Here is a 24,103-nt window from a genome sequence, read left to right as displayed (position 1 = left end):
TGAGTATCTATTCCTTTAGATGTAGACTTTATTGTAATTTATCTAAGTATCTTTATCAATTCTATTTCATTCGCCAAGTAGCTTGCGTTGTTAGGTGCGTTTTGGTTGAGAGGTGACATTAATCAGAGAAATTACTGTATCTGGATAAATACATTTACCTATATAATATATCTATCTCTATAGAAAACAGCCAGACAATATTCATGATTGTTTCATGACATGAAAAGATTGCACCGGCCGAGGAATCGAATCCTCGATCATCGGAAGTAAGGCGGTATGCTAAACCGCTAGACCACCGAGACCACCGTACTACATATACAAAGAGCTCTCCAAAAGCAACTATCCATCAGATTACAATTGTCAGATACAAACTTTTTTTTCTAACTGCAGATGAGGTAAGAATAACGTCAGCACCTTTTTCTGAATATGCCATAAGAGGCAACAAGGGGAGTAATGCGTACTATACAACAGATGGAATGAAATTCGATACCAAACCGCCTGGAAAACATGATAATAGTATACCTAAACTCCTTTACTAGGAGAAACTAACACTCTGTTCTGAGAAATAAAAGTTAATAATAAATAAACGTAATAAACAATATCTCTTGATATTTCTCACATATTTCGGCCACCAGGCAGTTTCCTTATGCAAGCTGAGATCCAATTTGAAGGGAGAAAATACCGTCTACGGACTTATAGATTTGGGTATCCATAAATGTGTATTGATGATGTAATTGATAAGTTATCGGGTGATAATTTATGTATGTATGTATTATATATACATTTGATATAGTACGTGCTAGGGCCACAGGCCACGCCCCCGCCACACCCACCGCCCCCGCAGACGCCGCCCGACCAATTTCCCACTTTTTCAATTTCAAATTCTAAATTCCAAAGTTCGAATTTCAAAATTTCTCGACGCGAAACAATTCCGCTCCGCGGAACTTGACGAAACAATGCTCTTCATACAGTTCGTTTTCAGCTTGAGCGAAAGAAAGGAATGCTACTTTTGTGGTATGCTTGTTATTTTTTTAATATAGTGAGGATTTTGCATTGTGCTTTTATTGGAAAATAAATGCTATTTTCTAAAGAATAAAGTTTGAATTATCTGAAACTGCAATTAGAGATAAGTAGGATTATATTTACTTACCTATATGAATTATAATAAATGTAGAAACTTTGATTGTGTGAATCAAATAGAATGTGGAGAACATTTCAAACTATTCTACAAAAAATATCGAAATATTTTTAAAAGCACAGGCAAATTAAATTCTATATTTAAATATAAATATAGAATTATCAAATTATTAATTTACCCATTAGATAAATTTGACTAATATAATAAGAAGTAGCTACTTTTATTACTAGATAGACATATTCCGAAATATCACACGGAACTACTAGTCATAAATTAAATAGAATTACCAAGCAATTGATAGACATGCTTAAATATTTCGACATATAGTTATATGTTGCATCGAGCTCGACGTTGACAGCTTGGAATACCCCTGACTACCCCATCTAGTATAACAGCCGTGATGGTATATTGTTATTAAAGTGCATCAAATTAAATATTAAGTAGATACCATTTTTAGTTAGTACCATTTTTTTAATAATAGGTAAATGGCACGTAATATTTTTGTATTACAGTGCCTTATATTTTTTTATTTATACACTTTTTTGCTCCAGTTACAGAAAAATATTAATTAATATAAAAATAAGTATATACAATGATGAATACAAAAGGCGGTCTTATCACTAAGCAATCTCTTACAGACAACCTTTAGGTAGACGGTGAAGATATAAGAAAACGAGTAGTAGGTGATGTAAATGACAACACAACTAATATAGATATATAAATAATACCTGCAAATATACATAAATATAAATGCCCTTTTTATCTGTGTGTGTCTTTAACACAAACAAAATATTTAGCTATCTATTAAATTTGTGTAATATTAGCTGAACACCTTCTCTATTTGTAAGAAAAATTAAGTGAAGTTACTATAATACCAATGTGAAACTCAACAATTGCTCAAATCGGTTATACCGTTTCAGAAATACACAAAAATTCTAACAATCATTATTTTGGATTCTATTATGTTGATAGAGTGACACGATAATAGTTTTTCTCATATCGCACATCCCGTAAAAAGGCCGCAACTATAAAAATGTTTTATTACATAAATAAAGCTGTCAAAATCTCATGAAGCTATCGACAAAAATGAAGGAATAAATGCAAAAATACTAAAATTTTGCGACTTTAGAAAACATAAAATTTCAGCATAAAATAGAGGTATGCATATGTGTGTCATAATTGTATTTACGTAAATTTTAAAAGAAGATTTACAAAAAAATGTTTAACAAATATACAAAATATATCTTACAATCTAGCTATTGTGTAATTCTAATTACTTATTTCTTCTATGAAACTTTTAGCTGATAGTTTATGTGATTATTGTTACATACTTCACAATGCGTAACATTACACGTTTTTCATACCTGATGTTGGGTAATTTTAAATACAGCATGTATTTACAAGAAAAAAAAATAAGAATATGTTCATGTAATTAAAATTAAGTAAAAAATAAACTATTTTTAGCTAATTGTATAAACTGACGGGCACCAATGATGGATGATAGAGGAGCAGGAGATCAGATGAATTTGCAAGGAATGGTAATAATAAATGATAGAAAAATCGATCTGCTTTTAGACATTTACCATAGAAGAGCGAATTGATAGAAGTGTATATAAAAACAATAGATAAAAAGAATACTTCTATTTTAAATATGGATAAACGAATATACAATTGCCAGTGAATCTTATTGTAGGTCTAACAGGAATTTACTAACCATGGTTTCCAGGATGGACCGCGTGGAACTAAATGTACCTTATATTGCTAGCAATAATATTCAATATTAATTCACACATACAATACTAGCTGGTCCCGCAAACGTTACTTTGTTATAAATCTAGCTGTAAATTTCAATAAAAAATATATCCTGTGTTATTCAGATGCATAAGCTATATTAGTGTAAAGTTTCGTAAAAATCTATTCAGTAGTTTTTGCGTGAAAGAGCAACAAAGATCCATACTTACAAACTTTCACGTTTAGAATATTATATTAAGATTAAGATTTCTGAAAACTATTAAAGTACTAATCATCATAATTTCAACTTGTGTCTATCCACAGTTGGATATAGGCCTGTCCCAATTTGGCTTTGGTGGTCTAGCGGTTAAGCACACCGATTTACTTCCAATGGTCGCGGGTTCGATTCCTCGGACGGTGCAGATATTATTCATGAGTAAGATTTTTATATGTTTCATGTATGTATATAAAATCTAATATAAAGCTATACCGTGTGACTAGAAGGCGCTGTTATTGTTGAGTATTATTTATTTATTTCCCGATTTCTTACACCATGTGTGATCATCGACTCCCGGTCACCTTCGTGATATCTTCGGTTCATCTTGCAGGATCTAATATCGCTATTAAAATGTAGGAGTTGATGGTAGAAGCAGGAAATGTAGGAGTTCGATGTATGTATTATTATGATTTTTTTATGATTCAGTTAACGATGAAGGTGGTCCAAATCGAGAAGGTTGTCGATGACATACTAATAGACCAATCAAAATAAAAAGTAAACCAAAAATGTCATTGATCAAATTAATATGTTTCCACATAAAGAATCGCATTATCTCCGCAATCTAACAATGATAAATTCTAGATGAAAAGCATAATAGCGCTAAAATGCATCGTTTATACTTATAGTGCATTAAGAAAAACCCAGATTATGAAAATATCTTAGAGATGGTACTATAATACATATGAAATTGGTGTCTTGTCGTACTGGCCACTTTGATCTCAAATATCTCCTCTTTCGCCAGGAATTCAAAGTTCAAATTTGTACAGTTATTTACTCATGCATTTGTTTTTCGAAAACCGTAATCCATATGTTTTTTCCATCTTTGGTTTTTTCTTTACGTCACTGAGTTTACAAAATGGAAAACATAAAATATCACGTTTTTTAAGAGTACGAATTCCGTCGTGGCACCAGTGTACAGAAACGACTTTAATGATGTGTATGGCGATGGTGTCGCAAAAGAAAACACAGTGCGTTTTTGGTTCCAATGTTTTCGTTTTGGAAATTTCGATCTGCAAAACAAGCCCCGTGAGCAGCCAGAGTCCAAGGTTGATAATGAAGAATTAAAGGCTAATGAAGCGGATCCATCGCTAACTACGTCCGAGTTAACTGCAGGCTGCAGTGTTAGTAACAAAACTGTTTTAATCCACTTGAAGCAAATTGGGAAGGTGAAAAAAGCTTGAAAAGATCATGAATTGAATGGAACAAATCGACAAACGTGCGTAGACTGCTGCGTTATTAGCCAACCGGCATAATAATGAAGAGATTTTAAATCGGATCATTACCTGTTATGAAAAGTGGATCTTGTACGATAATCGGAAACACTCATCGCAATGGCTGAAAGCAAACTATCCTGCCCCAAGCGAAAATTCAAACTGTTACTTGTGAGCACTTAGTGGACTAGTGCCTGTGTTGTTCACTTCAGCTATATCTGGCCAGAATATTACGACAGATGTGTATTGTCAGCAATTGCAAACCATGATGGAAAAGCTAGCTGCTAAACAACCGAGACTGGTCAATCACCGTAGGCCACTGCTGCTTCAGGACAACGTTATGAAATTAGAAGAGCTTCAAATGTCCAAGATATCCACCATACTTCTTGCTTTCTTTCAAAATTTTGATAACTTCTTGCAAGGGAAAAAATTCCGATTTATCGATACCCGTCCTAATGGTTTTTTAATAAAGGGATCAATAAAACTACATTTTTACATTTTGATTAAATAAATATATTATATTTTGAAACCTCAACTGAAATTGGCGTTTTGTAAGGAGTAACTCACAAATTTCATATGTTAGGACCTAATATATTTACTACACAAGTTGGAGTAAAATTAAAGAGATTTCGACAGATCCTCAATGTCCGGGGAAATTCCAAATAAAATACGCATTCGCTGATGAGACACCAAATAATAGACAAATAGAAGGGGAAGAGTTATGAGAAAAAAAGAGCTGCACACAGCGAGCCTTCTGAAATCAAGCATTAGTATGATGCACCGCTACCGATACCTAAAATATATACAAAGACTTGATGAATCTATATAAAGATAAAAACATACCACCACACTATCAGACGTTTTATAAGAACTTAAGTACTAAATCTAAGACTAAACTAAACTAAACCACAGAGTCCGATTCCAAAGTTGAGGATAATGAACGTTAATAAAAATAATAAAAATATCACTATTTTGAACATTTTTTGATTAAGTTGATTATGGAGGCAATAAACATTTCTTTAAAAATAATAATAAATTAATAATAACCCTGTTTGTTTTCATATTCTCTAAATTAATTTGCCCCTATATTTATACTTTTGACTTACATGCACGCACATAGATAATAGACTATTTACTGTAAGAAGTAGGTATTACATGATACAAATTAAATATTCAGTTACTTTCCGCATTATAAAAGCTATTTTTATAAATACACTAACTAAACTAAAATAAATGGCTCCCTAGAAATACGTAACTCGATGTACAAAAAATTATATTTCGTTAAATAACAACGTAATTATACTTGCAATTCTAGATTTTAATGAAATATAGGAGAGTATAAAGTAAGTAGAGTTAAATTTGTTCATATATTTAAAAATACATAACAATAAAGCAATAATTGTAGTTACCCCTGCAAATGTTCTTTGTGTTTCGTGGAATACAGAAGTAACCGTGTTTTTTTTGATTATCTGGAAGTACATGAAGCTGTTCCTAAATTCAATGACACATGTAGTTGAAGGCAACTGTGACCTACGATTTTCTCTTTGAAACTTATTTCTAGAACTCATACAAAAAATATAGGACAGTTTTTTTAAGCTCCTGAAAAGTTGGTGAAAATCACTTACTTCCTTTTTCCACGAATGGTGCGATATGAGTATGTATTTTTGATGTACAGACAGCGATTAGTTACATTTTTATTATAATATAACTATAGATAAATCATAATACCTTCAATCACGTCGTGTCATTCACTTATTAATAAAAAGTAGGGAATATATAGACAATACAATTTAATATGAATGGACAAATCACAACACATTGGAAATTAAACTCTACTTCGCTTCAAACAAGACTGAAATTCTAATGATACGTTGTTCTACATGGTATACTAGATCCTGTAGTCGATGTGGTTAATCGTGAGCACTCACAATAGACTGGAATCACTGCCACAATGGGAGGTAATTAAACCACAATCCAAATATTCTCATGTCTTGGCGGATATCTCGCCGGTGGTCGCAATATTAAAAATATTGTCAAAGATCAATATTCTAATTGTACGCAAACATTTGTACCTACAAAAAGGCGACCTCTTAGAGACAGATTGCGTACGTTCAAAAAATTTATTTTGTTATATTAGTTCAACTATAACCATAAAAATATATTAGAAATAATTCCGTATTAAATTATTTCTAGTATTAGGTATTACAAATGTGAAATCAGTTACGTGATCACGCTTAAACTATTAGGTTGTTTTAAATATAATATTTATGTTCACAGGTCATATTCTAGATTATCGTCAGTCACATGAATATATATCGTATACAATTGTCTCTGTAATATTAAAATAATATTGAAATCAGACCTTATAATCTATCCTGTCCAATGTAATGTAAGTCCTATTTAATGAAAATTAGAAACTCTTTATTTACTTATATTTGTGAACAAAAATTATGATAAAATTCACAGTACAAATAAGTTCATTTATTAAGAAATTCATCTTTCTTTCTTTATTATGTCTATAAGTAAATAAAGTTTTATGTGAGTTATTAGTAAATAAATAACTTGCAATATTTTGCAACAATCAATAAATAATACAAAAGACAATATAACGATATAAAATAATATATGATCTCTATTCAAACCAATAACAATTATAATCTGTGGCATGACTGCGCACCCGCAGTGGCGTTCCCACAACGACCTCCATCGCTCACCGAACGAACTGATGAAATTAGATCGATTAACATGATAAATTTATCGATTGTTGCATCGACGAGTCGATACAATCGATACCACTGACAAATTACGCCGTACGCTCTCAACTCTGTCCCGTCTACACTCAATCGAGTTGATCTCGATTTAGATGACTGACGTTTGTTTAGTTGAAAGTTAATTAAATTGCAATTGAATCGATCCAGCTTTTTGTTATACTCGAATCATAAGTATTGTAACTTGCGTGTTTTTGTACGAATGAATACATTCTGTTTAGTGTCAAGTTCATTGACTTAATGTTATTAAGTTATTTAATACTTTTTATTGGTTCGTTGGTGATGTCTATTGAATAGCGATTTTGATCCTTGAACTCTCGGTTGAGATTCCCAGGTCAAGCAACCGAAATAAAACCAATATGTTCCGCATACTCGTTTAAGCAAACTTAATGTTTTCATTCATCACCACAACAACTGTGCATGGGGATTAATAACAATACATATATGTATTAGATATACTTATATAAAAACTGTTACGATAATCATTGTATCTGTTTTTTGAATATTTATTCAAATCGTCGAAAATAAATGGAAATCTTTGTACTAAGTTCAGTTATAAATTGCAAAAAGAATGCTGAAAGAATAATGAAAACCTTTTAAATCAATTTATCATTGTAATGACCTGGTAAGTATGATAATCCACTTTAAGGTCTCAGAATATTAAAGAAAACAGGATTCAATATACAGTATCATAAAAAAGGTCTCAGAATCGAAACTGGTAATAGTTTTACTTAATATCAACATTGATAAAAAAATTACAGCATCACGGATCTCTCGCATCATAGTCGAAATAAGTGACAGAGTGTAGTTAATGAAATACGTACCGAGATACATCGGTGTATGCGCCGGCGCAGACGCGCGGGGTATGCCAGTGTCGGACATAAATCACTATGCGCTGACACTCGCTGACATCTTGAAATTCGGCTAATTGACTAGAAAAAGGCATTCAAAGATAGATAGAAAAAGTATCTTTACGATTATAAACCGAGATGGGGCAGACATAAAAGGACATATTTCGACTATTGCAATAATACTTAAATAACCACAGTCTGCCATATAAATCTATGGGTCCTCGAGAACCGAAAGAAATACTAGAGATCCAAATTAGCACTGTGCTGAGAGTTTCACAGTACCTATAGAGCCAATTTGGATTATTTCAATTTGATATAGGAAACATATAAATATGCAGGAATGATGTATCTATTTTTGTATTGAATGATGTATGTATTTATTTATGTACATGTAGATGTATCCTGCAACCTACCTACATCTGTGCAATGCCAATAAATTATGTTATCTATTAGATACGTTTTTACCGGTTGGATTCCATCAAAAGTTACATTGCTATTCAGTAATATTAATAATAGTAACCCAGGACAATTCACAAAGCATCATTTAGTCCCAAGCTAAGCAGAGCTTGTGTTAAGAGTACTAAATAACTAATACAAATACTTATATACATTTTTTTTCTAAATACATACATAATACATATAAACATAGAAAATACCCAGACGTATACATACAACCATAAGCATGAATACAAATATTTGTACCATACCAATCAAACCTGCGATCATCGGAAAGTAAGGCGGTGTGCTAAACTGCTAGACCACCGAGGGTGTCATACAGTCAAGGGGTAATCTAATATCCATATAAATTTGTGTGTACTCTTAATAGAGTTTCCTATTACAAATTACTTTGATTATAAAGACAGTACACAAGTTTGTCGTGTTATATGAATATACATATAAGTGTACCTATACATTTGTAAACTACTAACATTACTATTAATTTATTCAAAACCTGTACGAATTAACAAATTATCTTACTACTGAGGTAGCATTAAAACCATTCAGCGATAGTTGGTCAATACAATACGAAATTTATAGCCATGTTTCAATTATCGTTCACTTTTGCATTTTGCATAGAGAGAGTGTTTAGAATGCTAATGGAAGGAAATCTAAATACTAGATATTGTTGATCATCTACCTCTAGATATTTCTATAGGCAAAAAAAAGTTAGTAGAGCCTCTGTGAGACAATAACATAATGTATATTTTCATAGTATATATATCAACGTAGCTATGATATTTTAAAAACCATAATCTAAGTAATAAAATGTATGTAAAAGGTTCGGTATTTGTTTAATTTTTGTGTGTGCCTTAAACAATATGTTTGACAATTCTGTACTATTCCTGTTTTAATCCTATAATGTCCTATATTATTTAATAAGCAGGTAACAGGTTAATTTTTAAGAGGGGACGCTCATATCCAATATCGGGGCATTATTACACTGCTATTGTCGCTAAAAAACAATAGTTATTATTTTAACAATTTTAATAAATCCGCTATATTTCTTTATCAAATTTATAAACTTTGTACTACACCTTTTAAGTTTATTTTAAATTATATAGTGCAATTAAAACTTAAACAGATTCTGTAATATGCCTAATTAATGCGGATGTCACCATCCGCCGATTGGCTGCTCTACATCACTGGGATGCGTGTAGGGCAGCCAGGGCAGTTTATCAAGATGGCTAAATGCTCGCAATTAGCCCATGTGAAATGTCGCATACACATGCTAACGAGATACCGCCTCAGGCGCGCGTATGCGCATCATAGTCTAAGTCAGCCCGCACATAGCACGATTGGACGTCCTTTCAAATTAGATGGGCCGTGTACTTACGACTTTTTTTTTCTAAGTCAATTGTGTCCTTTTATTTATAATATTATTGTACAATAAAGTATTACAAACAAACAAACAAACTTTTTTATGTAATTACTAACAAATTAAAGGCATACTCGATTTCATTCATTCATTGTTCTACCGAAATATCATATAAGGCAAACTCTTGGGCAGCTGAAATAATTGAAGCGGAGGTACCAGGTAGGCTTATTTTTACAAATTCTGACTCGGTAAGACGTCTACACGTTTTACATTTACTTTTAAAGAGAAAAGATAATTAATTTTACTCTGTCTTTTATATTGTGCAACGCAATGAATAGTAGCTATCATTAAAACACAATCGGTAATAACATGTTGAGTACCTATAATATTGTCATTTTTGCATAAGCCTTCAGTAAAATCTGTATGGCAATGGAAATAGATGTAATAGAGATAGAATAGTCTTCATTCCTGAAAGACATATATTGTTTTAAATTACTATTTAATTATATATGTTCAACTTTAGCTCCTTGCATACAATTCTTCAGTCCTTAGTTCATTCTTCACAAAATAACTAATATATAAATATTCAGTAAAAAGATACTCATAAGTTAATAAATATATTGCATAGAATTATGGAATAATGCTGTTAATTTAAAGTTGTTGTTTAAATATTTAAAGGCTTCATTAATTTCTCACTTTTTTTTCACTTGTTACAAAATCGTTACGTTTTGTCGTACGTTGATAGCCCGCCTTAAATATAGCGTTCGGCCCTCTACTGATTTATAACCCTTTTATATAGTCCCCTAAAGTTTTCTAATTGTGCTCGTATGGAGTCTCCACAAACTTTACTACAATTAGCGCACTTATGGGAACTGTGTGTTGATGAGACCGTGTAACTTTATGGTATCGTACACCATACAAAAACTATGAATTTATGATCATAAAATGTTAGCTATACATTTATTTTTTGTGTTAATATTGGAAATGTAAATAGGGATGTTTGCATTTGCATAATGTTTTCTTTTTCTAAAACTTAGCCACAGCTGGCTATCACGGCTGACATGAAAATAAAAGTCAGAGAGCATTTCAAATCAGTGGAAGGTATTGTAGAGCGGCTATAATTCAACTACTAATTACACCATTTAAAAAAAATGTTTTTTAAAAATAGAATACTAATAAAAATAAATTACACCATGATCTAGTTAAACGGGTATGTCTAGACCATTTAAAAAAAATGTTTTTTAAAAATAGAATACTAATAAAAATAAATTACACCATGATCTAGTTAAACGGGTATGTCTAGAGAATACGCTATTCTTTTCTTTTCGATAAATCTCTGTATAGAATGTTTACTGAATATGAAAACAAAATTGCGCAAGATTGTAACAAAATGTACTAATAATTGTCTCTTATATTATTGGTAATTTCATCATACCGCTACCAACCCTTACATACCGCAAAATATTTCCCAGCTAATACCGCAGAGTTGCGATACGTTCGCGAGGTAATTGTTAATAACAGAAAATGATGCGTGACAGTAGCAAGCGATGTTTGTGTGTAACACAGAATTGTACGTACACTGTTCAATCGCATTAGGTTGCCAGATTAAAATATTCTACTAAAATTATAGGTGACATATTATAAGTACAGATATTGTATCCATACTAATATTATAAATGAGAAAATGTTTATGTCCGTTTGTTTCTTACTACTTTACGTCGAAACTGCCGATTGGATCTTAAGAAATTTGGCGTGCAGATAGATTGTATCACGAGGTTGCATATAGTCTATATTTTATCTCAAAAAACACAGATTTAATAATATTTATTTCCTTTTTATCTCCATTTAAAATATCAGATGTGTGTGCGTAATACGCCAGGCATTTCGTTCTGAGAACTTGGCAACACTGCAATTAAATGTGGTAAGCTATCCGCTATAATCTTGGATATTTATTTAAACACAAGTGTTTACCCACTAATGACAGACAACAACTGGTCATAAGCCGACACTTGCGGGCAGCACCTCGTATATTATTAAATACATAGCCTCGGAAATTACAGTTTAGTTATCAACAAATTCTATACACTGGTTATGAATAAATCACTGCAACCCTTTTACTAAGGGAACATAGACAATGTTCGAGAACTTTCTACCATCAATTTTTTTTTTGTATAAACGTTCTGTTATCAATGTATATAATTGCAATAGACCGATGTCTGTACATTATAGGCGATGAAAGAAAACGAATATATTTTTTACCTGTCTGTCAGTCTGTCTGTATGTTTATATACACCCATCGCGCAAAAACTGCATGGAATTGAATACAGTTTTCAACAATTAATTGCTATAGATCTACCTTGAAATATAGGTTCTATTTTACAGCATAACATTATTATTACACGCAAAGCAAGGGGGTTTTATAATAATAAGCAAATTTTTATAATAATAAGTTTTTTTTATAATAATTATTATTATCATCTTTATTACACAACATAACAACATGACAAATAAAAACTAATATAATTCACTAAAACTAATATAATGGCAAAGTATAATTTTTAGGTATAGTTTATATATATAGAATTTTTCTATTATTTTCCATCAAAAATATAAGATATTATATTTTGAGAATGAATCTATATTAGCCGATTGGAATTATGTGAATGAAGCTAGAATTGTGTGGAAGGTACTTTGAGGTTGCCAAAACCCCACATAGCTTAATTCTCTCTTCCTAGCGCTAAACTAATTGAACTATATACGTACTACATGATAGAGAGAGGGTGTGAAACAGATAGATAGAAATACTATTACTTTTTATTTCTAAATATGCTCTGAAAGCTCTATTTAACGTGAAAACCATGTAAATTATAACTCTACACGCTAATTATAGTCCGAATAAATTTATTTAGCGTTTACAAATGACTCAAAACATTAATTAGCGAATGAATTTCATTTAGCGTTTATACTCGTAAGTGAGAGGTTCGTTCTCAGTCTTTAATAAATACCTTACGTCTCCACGATAATTATCGTTATCGTTAATTTGTGACGACAACAAACCTAATATTGACCGTTAATCCACCGTGACCACCGTAGCTTTACGACTAAGTTATATTTATGTGAATGACTGTTTTGTCAAACGCACCATCCATTACGGTCATTAAGTTATCCACTAACTTTTCTACAGTTTAATCTCAGTTTGTGACATAACTGAACGTAATGGTTTTGAAGCGGTTATTAAACGTGTCTCGTACCCAAGTGAGAATCGTAAAAATGATTGAAATCTTTTATAAAGTCTGAATGGTACTTTACGTTGGAAATTAAATGTAGTGAAGCTTCCAGCTCTGTTTTTATGGAGTATGACTCGCCACCTGTTCATCATTATCGAGAATATATACCATAGGTGGTCCATGATATTCAATAGCCATTCAATCCCAAGGTTAGGCATTAGGGTTTTATTATTATTATGCCTACTAATGTTATAATTGCGGAAAGTGATAAAGATTGTTTAATATCTCTAAGTCCATCACACTTAAATACTAAACATGGGACACAGAGAGACTGTGCTTAGAATTAATAAATAACAAGTGCATGACATGGGAATAAACTATAATGACTGTCAATATGAAAATGAAAATCTCATTCATATTTGGAGTAGGTAACATTGGAACAAATAATCACTATTAAATCTATGCAACAACCTATAATAGTTATAAAAAAGAATAGTTCGCAATGCCATTCTTTTTATGTTATAAGATAAGAGAGCTTTTACATGCAAAAAATCATCAAAATTAATCTATACAAACAATTGCTTAAATTATACAAGGAAATTAGTTACACAGCACAAATATTACTTTGTTCCAAGTGAAGCATAGTCTCGTGTCTGAGTGTCAAGTGAGATCAAAGAGATGACTGCATTTACATAATGCCTGACCGCGCATAAGCAATAAATATCTAAATATAAGGGATATGATATGCGATACATACTTAGTTAATAATATAGGCATTAATGCTGAGGAGTTAGTAACACAAATTAATTAAAATAATATAAAAAAATAATTAAAACAATACAAATAACAGTTCAATATTTAATGTTAAAGTAATGTTTGTAACCTTAAATTACAAAAAGCGATTAACTATCAAAGACATAAATCCACTCTGACAAAACAAAGTGGATGACTTTGTCAACAGTATATCTATATGTTAGAGTACAAATTACACATATCTTTTACAATTACATAAAAGGTAAAGTATAAACTTAGAAGGAAAAAATATTACAATGAAGTAGGAGATTTTTAACAATGAGGACACTGGTCGACTTCCTCGCAGTTCCCCCAGAAAAGCATTGTGATGAAGTCAGGTGTGGTGGTCCTGACTTCATCATCATGATGTCATCCTCCACTTGTGCCCCTCTAGCATATACCGTTAGTGCAGACAGATGCATCATCCTATTGTCATACAATAAAAATAATAAATAGTAATAGGTACTTACGCAAAATATTGTAAGCACTATGATTACAATTCACTATTTATTGAATTGTTACAATCTTAAGAAATAGAATATAAATTAAAAACAATTGTTCACAATTACAATTTTGTTCAAAGGATTAGTATAAAATAAGAATTAGTATAGAATACATATTAAGAACGCAAAATATTTTAATATTCATATTGTGAAATTTAACCCTTGTAATAACACAACCCCTTAACTACAGGAAATTGAAAGCTCTATTTCGCCAATACTGAGCTAAAAATGATAAAATACTACAATGAAAAATAGACGCAGCTTAAAAACTCTGCTAGGGACATCTCTATGATATGACATTATTAAATTTATTTTAACATAAAAATACAAATGAAAATATATCTTATAGTCATAGAATTAAGAATTACAATAAAAACAAAATTATTGAAAGTTAAGAACAGTGAGACACGCGACCAAATCACCCCTAATGAAGGGTTGTTATCACCCTAAAGTTAGGGGCTAGTGTATTGTATGGACAAGCGGTTAGTACTTCTCTCTTGATTATTGAGCAATTTGTCGTTGTTGGGTTAAGCTTTTTTAACATTATTATTTGGTGACATGCATATTTTACTATTCGTATCACATATCCAGTCTATACTGAAAATAATTAATATCAAATCAATCATAATTGAAAAGAATAAAAATATGTTCGTATAAATTCCATTATTTATACTTTTGAAGATAAATATGAGTAGACATAAATTAAGCATTTTTTCTTATTGTATAACACAAAACAGTACTTTAAAAGTACAAGTAATAATGACTTGATGATATTTTTCAATTCATAACTGTCTCATCTAAATACATTATAGCAGTCACACAAATAAACAGTTACATCAACTTTATAGCGTTGACAGTCATGTCTGCAGTCATCATATCATTTCGTACACAGTTGTAACTACAAACAGTCATCTAACTCGAAAACAAACCAATGACAACGGGATAACATTTCCCATCGACGGGAACATGCGTGGGGCGGCGTTTTATATAGACAGGGTTTGCGTCCACGAGGCCACTGTCAAACGAGACCTCTTTCTGAGCACACGGCTATTGCCCATCAGTGCTGTGCCGAAATGTTGGTAATGATCGCGTAAAACGTACAGTAATGAGAAGTAGGTGTGGCCGTTCCGAATAACGATAGCACGCCCCCATCTTTTTTTGCCGGCGTCTGGGCGGCGCGAGGAGTACGCCTCATCCTACGCGGTTTATGAACGCACCGCGCGCACCGTACGCGTCCCGAGGTAGATATACCGACGGCGCGACGCCGACGGACACTTTAACATAAACAAACAAGTTTTTATTCGAGGAAAATGCGAAAAAAGTGGTACGAGCCATGTGTGAGACGATTCCAAACGGGAAAACGACACTGTCACATCACAGTGATTTTTTACCAACTGTAATTTATGTTCTGACACATTTATTGAAGTTTCGACGTCAACAAAACAAACAAAAAACGATTGTAATGTAGTGAGCGGACAAATAGAAGTGTGTTAAAAATTTTCGCGGTTAAAAACTAAAGTGCCAACCTTATAGGTACAATGTGCCCGCAGAATAGGGAACTAGTGTTGCCAACATAAGAAGGATGTATAAACCGGTGTGGAAAAAGTACAGAATGCAGAAAAAAATATCAAGGGCTATAGTTTTCATATTGTTTCCTATATTCAATATGGTCAGGTGAGTTTATCTAATAAATTTTAATTAATACTGTAAAAATTACATTTAGATATTTCATCTAATATATAATTTGATGTATTTTATTTAAATTATCAATAGAAACCAAAATATGTAACTATAATATAGTGTCAGCAGGTAGGTAGTTACCAGCTGTGTTTTTTTGAAGTATTATTATTAGTTAGGTGAGATGCTATTAAAGCTATTTCAGCAAATAAACCTTTATGTGAGAATCATAAATACATTAATTGCGAGACGTTTTAAAAGAATATTCATTCCAGCAGCAGTTTGAAGATTGTCATATTAATAATAATAAAATATTGGAATACAATTTTGACAATTAATGACACATATCAAAATAAATAGAAATAGAAATAATCTTTATTCAAATAAACTCATTACAAGCACTTTTGAATAGTCATATTTTGATTCTACCACTCATTCGGAATGCAGATTCATCACAAGAAGAATGAGCAAGAAACTTGTGTGTTGCTCTTTTTAATAGATGTTTTTTTTTATATAAATAATTACAGTATAACAAGTAAGAGGCATGCGATAATCAACATAGAAGTCGCTACGCACTCATTATTAATGTAATCAGATAATATTGTCACTGCTATAGATTTAAAGTTTTTCTATAAAAACATTATTATCGTTAACGAATTCTTCAATTTTATAGTAAGCTTTTTTGCAAAGGAACTGTTTTATTTGACATTTAAATCTTTTTTCTGGCAGATTTATAACAGAAATATGATTCACTGCGTCCTAATGGCTACGATTATGAGGGCTATCGATTTTTTTTTATTTGAGGTTTTTATTTTATTTTTATTGTTTGTAGATAAAGTCAAAAAACTACAATAAGTGGTTTTTTATTGCTACGAGATATTTACAACGAATACTTATTATAGAAGAGTTGTCATATAAATTTTGTCAACCCTATCTCACTGTCAATATAATTGCACAGTTATTTATATTATAACAATAAGCCAACAAGCATCAAACAAATAGGGGGCAGGCATTGAAGAATACGCAATGAACGCGACACCAATCATGCAAAACAGGCATAAGTAGACATCTCACTGAATAATGATACGGTAATGAATGAATAATATTACAGCTACAAATAATCGAGCTTGTGTATCTATACTTATATCATTACTCTGTAGAAATATTACTGGAACAAAATATGGCGACTAAATTTTACTATATACAAGTATATGTGTGGTAATACGTTAAGTAATACGTTTTTATACTTTTATGAGTCTTTTTTACACTTTATTGTGTTTTCTATTTAGAAATTTTGGTTCTATCCCATTGATACTCGATCTATTCGTTGTATCTATCTTCTCTTTAGTACTCTCATCGAATGTACATCTTTATTTTTAACATTTAAGGTGGTGAACTAAAGGTATAAAATACTGGTAAGAATCATTCTCTTACCAGTATTTTAAATAGTCTTGACCTACCCGTAGTCTTGATATGTGTGTAGGTTAGTTATAATGTTAATATAATTTGCTCTACTATACATACAGTTCTCATATACATACTAGTACATATTATTATCTAATCTATTTCAAAGCAACGAATGCTATTTAAGACGTACTTCATTTGAAGGGTCATAAAAGATAGTGATATTATAGAGCAAGGAGACATGGCACATGATATTAATTCTTCGGAGTTTCCATTCCGGAAAAAAAATGTTGTGTCTTTATTTTATACAAATTGTACCAAAAATAAGACTATGCGTATTCCACAGGCGTCACATGATAACGTGATGGCGTTACAACCTTATATTTTTTAGTATATATTAGCGACTTCAAACCTCCACGTGTGCTATCAATGAGTTTGCGTCTCAGTCACATAAAAAATAGCAATTAATGTATTGTCGTAACAAGTGTACACTCAAAGTTGACATTTTAAACGCATAAATATCTGAGATATTCTCCAATCAGATGCAAGTAGGTAATGAGCGACGTAATGGATGGTAATGAATGCAAATTTAAAAGGTGACAATGATTTGTCGGCCCACCCAATAGCTCGTAGATTTACTGGGCATGTTAATGCTCGATATGCCACTGCACGCGGCTGCATAATCGTCGGTCCGTTTGTATCGTGATTGATATTCAGCCTCGATACTACACTCAATGGAACTTCCCCTTCTATATATTGAACTAGCGATCCGTCGCGACTTCGCACGGGTGGACATTTATGTTTAGATATTTACTGTTACCACTTACCATTAGGTGGACCGTCAGCTTGTCTTCCATTTCAATATATAAAAAATAAACAAAAAAAATAAAGGTTAGGTTAATAACCTTTATTTTTTTTTATGTAATTGAAATGGAAGACAAGCTGACGGTCCACCTAATGGTAAGTGGTAACAGTTACCTTTATACCTGCTCAGCACCACGGACATGACTCCATTGACACCATAAATGCGTTGCTATTTCAGAAGAATAATATATTAAGTTTCGCGTCCAGTAATTTCATAACCAGTAATTTACACTGACCTAACGGTTTGTCCTGGCTAATAACCGATGGACATCTCTTTTTTTAATTATTTTGCTTTTATTTTCCGCAGCGCAAGCGATGACAATTATTTAAGTTTTAGTAGAAATGTATTTTTTTTTTCACTGTAATAAGTAAAGTCAATGTTACTCAGGAATAATGTTATAATTTTTGCAATTTTTTTATTTCGATTTAGTAGCTATTCGTTATAAACACGGGTCGTGCTGTTGTGAAAAGTTCACAAGACAAACACAATTTCGCGTCTTTCGCGTCATGTCTTCTTACATAGATTAATTTGAAGTCTAAAGAATAAGGGTTATATCTATATCAAATTCCCTGTTGATTATTTGTTATGAAATGTTTTTTAAATGAGAATAACAACAACATTAAGATAAAAGATCCAAGTCCATATAAAAGATATGTACCTACGTCCTCGTGTGATCATATAGTCTACATATATTCCCATCAAAATTCATTTAGATCTGTTCAAGCTTTTAGCTAAAGGTATCAAACAGATAAACAGACCCACTTTCGCATTGATTAATATTATCAGTATACTTATGGATATATTTTTTTAACAAATAGCATAATTAATGGTCAGAGTAGATATATATCTTACAGATAGTATTCTTTTTTATTGCTTGCTGGTGGAGAGACTACGCAAAGGTCAAATAAAGTAAAAATAAAACCCTAAGAAAAAATAGGACAATAAATCGAGCTGACTTGCGGTGAAACTCTAAATGGAAGCTGTATCCGTAGAAATCGCAATATATCTATTTCACTTAAGGGCCAGACTCATAGATATTATATAATAATATCAAAATGGACTCTTATTTTAGTTTTTGAATTCAATTTATTCATTTGCCACGATTATATTAAATCCCTTTTAATAGCCGGCCTCATTTGTCTAGCGGTTTAATTCCAATGATTGCGAGTTTGATTCTCGCACGATATAAATATTTGTATTCCTGAGTTAATCTACTTTCCTAAGTATATTGCGTATAATAAAAAAGACTATTTCTTTTTTCGTATTTATTTGTTTACTACCCATAGTACAAGTTCTACGTAATTTGGTACTGAATGGCGCTGTGTGGATTGTCGTGGGGTAAAAATAATAATTATAGTGTTGTGATTTTCTTATGGCAATTATTGATTATTCAAAAAATATAATAGAAAGGTAGCAGAAATACAACCATTATTTTTGTTAAAGATACTTTGATACCAGCATTTATATACTATATAATTTGCCAATGGCACCCATTGGTTCAGTCAAATCTTGACATTTTCCTCTGAGCGAGGAAGTTCTTAGTCTTATTCTTAAGGCGAGTGGGCTTGGTACCTATAATATAAATACATATGTCATACTAGTAATTGTATGCAAAAAAAATGTCAATTACGAGTAGATATATATAATACAACAGATCTATGTAATGTAATAGGTAATAAAAAAAATACATATCTGAAATATTTATATATATTTCCACACGGCAGATAAAAATATACTGATAATGTCACCTCTCCTTAATAATACTATATGTATTCGATTTATGCACTTCTTAACACTTATCGAACTAATTGGCTATGTGAGTAACATTTTTAAAGATAACACAATACCACAAATCAGTCCTGTATCTGTTGCTTTCTCGTTGTAGATTATAAATTGAACAAATACGTATTAAATACATATACACATTGTTCATACAAGGAATTTCAATCAGGTTGCAGTGTATTGGCACCATAACGACATAAGTAAATCAGACTACTTTCCAAGTTTGAACTCAATGGTTAATAGAATAGAGCTAGTTTTTTCAAATCACCAGGACACTTACGTCGTTGTAAAGCAAAGTGTTAGAGAAGAGAAAAGTATTTGCAGAATTGTCGGCATGCAGAGAGAAGCAATGCAAGTAGCTGTAATTTGTATTGAAATAACCTCACTGAATGGGTATGTATCGTAGCTTTTCATCAGACCCGTTCCGACATCAGATTTATTATTTTTTGCGTGCTCTTAAAGCAGGGAATTATTGTTTTTGTCTCATCAGCAGGAATTTTTAAAGCAATTATTAAGTTTCACGGCAGGGTTTAATTGGATCAGGGTTTAACAACTCGTATGGGGACGATGTTAGGTGCACTGCAAATGCAGTTAATCCAGCAAAAAACTTTGCAGTTTTCTTAGTTGTCATACGTGACAGTCTATAAATATTTTTAATGAAATACGTTATTTAAAAAGGTATTAAAATATCCTCCTAATATAGCATCTACGTGAATATAGTAAATATTATATTTATAGACAGATATTAAAAAGATAAATTGTTTACTTAAAATAAAAGGACAGCCTATAAAAATTGTAAAACTTACGTAATATTCTCATAGACAAATACATTGTGTCGAATTCTTGGAGTCACCCTGAAAAACAATTCCGGATGAAGTCGAAATGACAAAACAGCAACTAAATACATGAAATTTCCTTGCTCAGTTATAAAAAATATTAAAGATAGATCATTTATTCATAAATTTTTAAAATAATTATATAATTTTTTTTTTAAATGTACATTTCAACTAACGCTAAATTATTATCTAGAAAGTAGGTAACTGAAGGCGCCGCCTTATATGATTACCGACACTTAATAATTTGAACTTTAGGTGTAGTATGACCTCAAGCAACAGTAACAGGTACATAACAAACTGTTATTACACTCATCGTTTCAATTTAGTCACCAACGCTACCATTTACGCGAATAATGATACAACATTCACAGTAATACACGTTTCATTAAAATCATTAAATGAATTACAATTCATCAATTTCATCATTCAAGTTGTCCTTTAATAACACACGGGCATACCACGAGCGTGGGAAAGGGACTTGATAACTTAAACAGTTATGTAAAGACGGAAAACAGTGTTTAACTTGTTTGTTATTGTATTTAGTGTTCCTTCATGAAATGTCGTATTGCCGCATTTAATTGTTAAATATAAATAGGTGAGGCGGAAGACATATGGCCACAGAACGATTACACTGCAATCTAAACGGAAGTTATCGTACCACCTACTTAAGCATCTATAAAAAATACTGAAAAACTTTTTTCTTTATTTTCTCTTCGGAGAAAATTATAACCTATACCTATTAATATGTACATATAAAGTAGAAAAACTCTACGAAATAAAACTGAAATTGTTATCAGTACAATTATTTTTTCTTAGTTATCTTGTTTCAACTAAACTATTTATCTAGGATAGCTATAGCTGAAAGACTTTTCAAAATTATGTTTTTTCGATAATTATCAAAAAATATAATTAATGGTTTTGTATTGTAAACTTAATGGATTTGTATTATTTTGTTTAATTCCGCTACACAGCTCAACACTGAAAGATTGAATTAAATTGAATTGATTGAGTTAAACAAATTAATACAAATCTTTAATAGATTTGTATTAATTTGTAATAAAATGGACTTCTGCAAAATAATATTTATTATTATAAAAATAAATTGTCTAAAAATAACATTATTTAACCACTCTGTTATCTCTACATATATAAGTATATAATATAAAGTAATAAAAAATTGTAATATCAATCTAATTGTCTTCATGTATTTCTGTCCGTACAATGTATAGGTAAACTGGACTTAGGTTAGACATAAGTTGTATTTGACAAATAAACTGACGATTCACTTGTTATAAAGTGGCAAACATAGCCTATACATATACATGAATAACACCACGGTCCTAATTTTATAATATAACGACTCTACTGTGTAGTACTGGACTGTCTGTACTAATTTATAACTACCCAAGCTCTATAATTACTATATTTTACTTATTTTGCCTATGTTTAATAAAATATACTTGAATTCTTAGAATGTATTTATTATATTCGATTATTCGTTCTATTGCTATTCGATTGCATTTCTTAAAATCTATGTCAATTAATATAAATCTTAACACCTGCTCGTAATGCGCAATCTAATCTTATTTTAAATGAATTTATTTAACATAAATAACAAATTAAATAGTTGACAGCGGCTTGTAAATTAATAATTTTGTTGTAACTTACTAACAGTTGCACACTTCATTGTGCATAATTAAGTGTTTGTTAAGTAATATCAAGTTAATGGATATAACAACTATAGTTGCTATAATAAATATTACTTAAAGTATTTGGATAGGTATTCTGTGAAAATGTTTAAAATCTCAACTTATCTCACTCCCTTTACTGTATAAAATATATATCTTTATTATAAAATACAAAAGTACCGCATAGCCAGGCATGGATGATAGAAAAAAAATTAATTGGTTGTAATCAGTATGTTGTTGTTGGTTGTATCCACAAATAATTAGTAGTATCTACTATACTACTAAGAATTCCTACTAGCGACCTCGTAAAGACAAGAGCAGTGATGGACGATGTCTCTATATTTAGAGATGATTTCAAATATTGCCAATGGATGCAAATAAGATATTCATAATAGATGAAATTTGGATATTCATATTAAGCCTGTACAATAGATGAACAATAATAATAAGTAAACGTCACGACTATTAGTACAGATAGGGTAATCAAAGGCTTCGTCAACAATCGATATCGTGGTGAACGCAACACTTGACTTGCCAACATTTCACTGGGTATGGTTGGTATATTTTAATCCAAAATGGTAGAGGGCCGGCCTATTGCCATTTTTCAGATTTTGATGTCTTAATCAGTATTCCCTTCAACGGTTTTTTGATATCGGCCTGATTTGAACTCACGTCTTCGTGTCGGTGTAATAAACAATTATAAGTAACGAGTTATTCCTTCTAGAAGCTCTATTATAAGTATACATATTTCTGAAATAAAGCAGGACACAAATGTCCGAGATTCCATTGTTTCAACTAATATTACGCCACCACCATCCTTCATAAACAATTCTACGGAACACTAAACTTTACACATTAAAATCACACTTGTTTAACCATTTCCTGGTAACTGCTCTCCACTGATAAGGTTTTGTATGTCTCAAAAAAACAAATACACATACAACGCGCCTCAAAGTCCAAGTTTTATTTACCATCAGGGTTAAATAGATGAAGGAATTTACGTCTATGTATTCTATGTTGTTTGTTTAATATATTCATAATAATAATAATAATAATCCAGGACAATTTACATAGCGGCATCTGGTCCCAAGCTAAGCAGAGGTTGTGCTAAGGGTGCTAAATGAGTGATAAAAATACTTAATCCATTTTTTTTTTGTGAATGCACACATAATTACATAGAAAACACCCAGACCGATACAAAAACTCTTACTCATAAATACAAATATTTGCATAGTGCAAGAGATCGAACCTATGACCAACATTTGCAAAGTGGTGAAACCGCTAACCCATCGTGACCATCAAAAATTTTTAGTATAAATTTTGTAATCTATTTTAAGGTTATATTAACTCGACCGGTCTATCGATGTAATTATTTTGAAAGGCCAATTTTCATTATTGAATTCTCTGATTATTATATACAGATACATATTAACTATTATTTATATTCGCATTTTATAAAAATATATGAAATATTGATTTCTTTTAAATTAAAAAATATAGTCTTTATATAGAAAAATAGGTGTGTAAATGATAATTT

At 31.2% G+C, this 24,103-nt stretch overlaps 1 protein-coding gene across 1 annotated transcript in view; it reads left to right on the top strand.

Annotated features, from left to right (window-relative positions):
- The first annotated feature begins 15,325 nt into the window (after positions 1–15,325).
- LOC131852619 (protein Wnt-10a) overlaps positions 15,326–24,103 on the top strand; it is a 36,557-nt gene continuing 27,779 nt past the window's right edge. The window contains exon 1 of the mRNA XM_059203312.1: positions 15,326–15,988. Coding sequence (XP_059059295.1) covers positions 15,897–15,988 — 92 coding nt within the window. The 5' untranslated portion in view covers positions 15,326–15,896. The remainder of the gene's footprint in view (positions 15,989–24,103) is intronic.

The sequence above is a fragment of the Achroia grisella genome, unplaced genomic scaffold (genome assembly GCF_030625045.1).
Source record: "Achroia grisella isolate CSIRO2021 unplaced genomic scaffold, CSIRO_AGI_Agris_v1 utg856, whole genome shotgun sequence".
In the NCBI taxonomy this organism is placed as follows: Eukaryota; Metazoa; Arthropoda; class Insecta; order Lepidoptera; family Pyralidae; genus Achroia; species Achroia grisella.
Note: the sequence above shows the minus strand (reverse complement) of the source record. Positions and strands in the feature narration are given on the sequence as shown.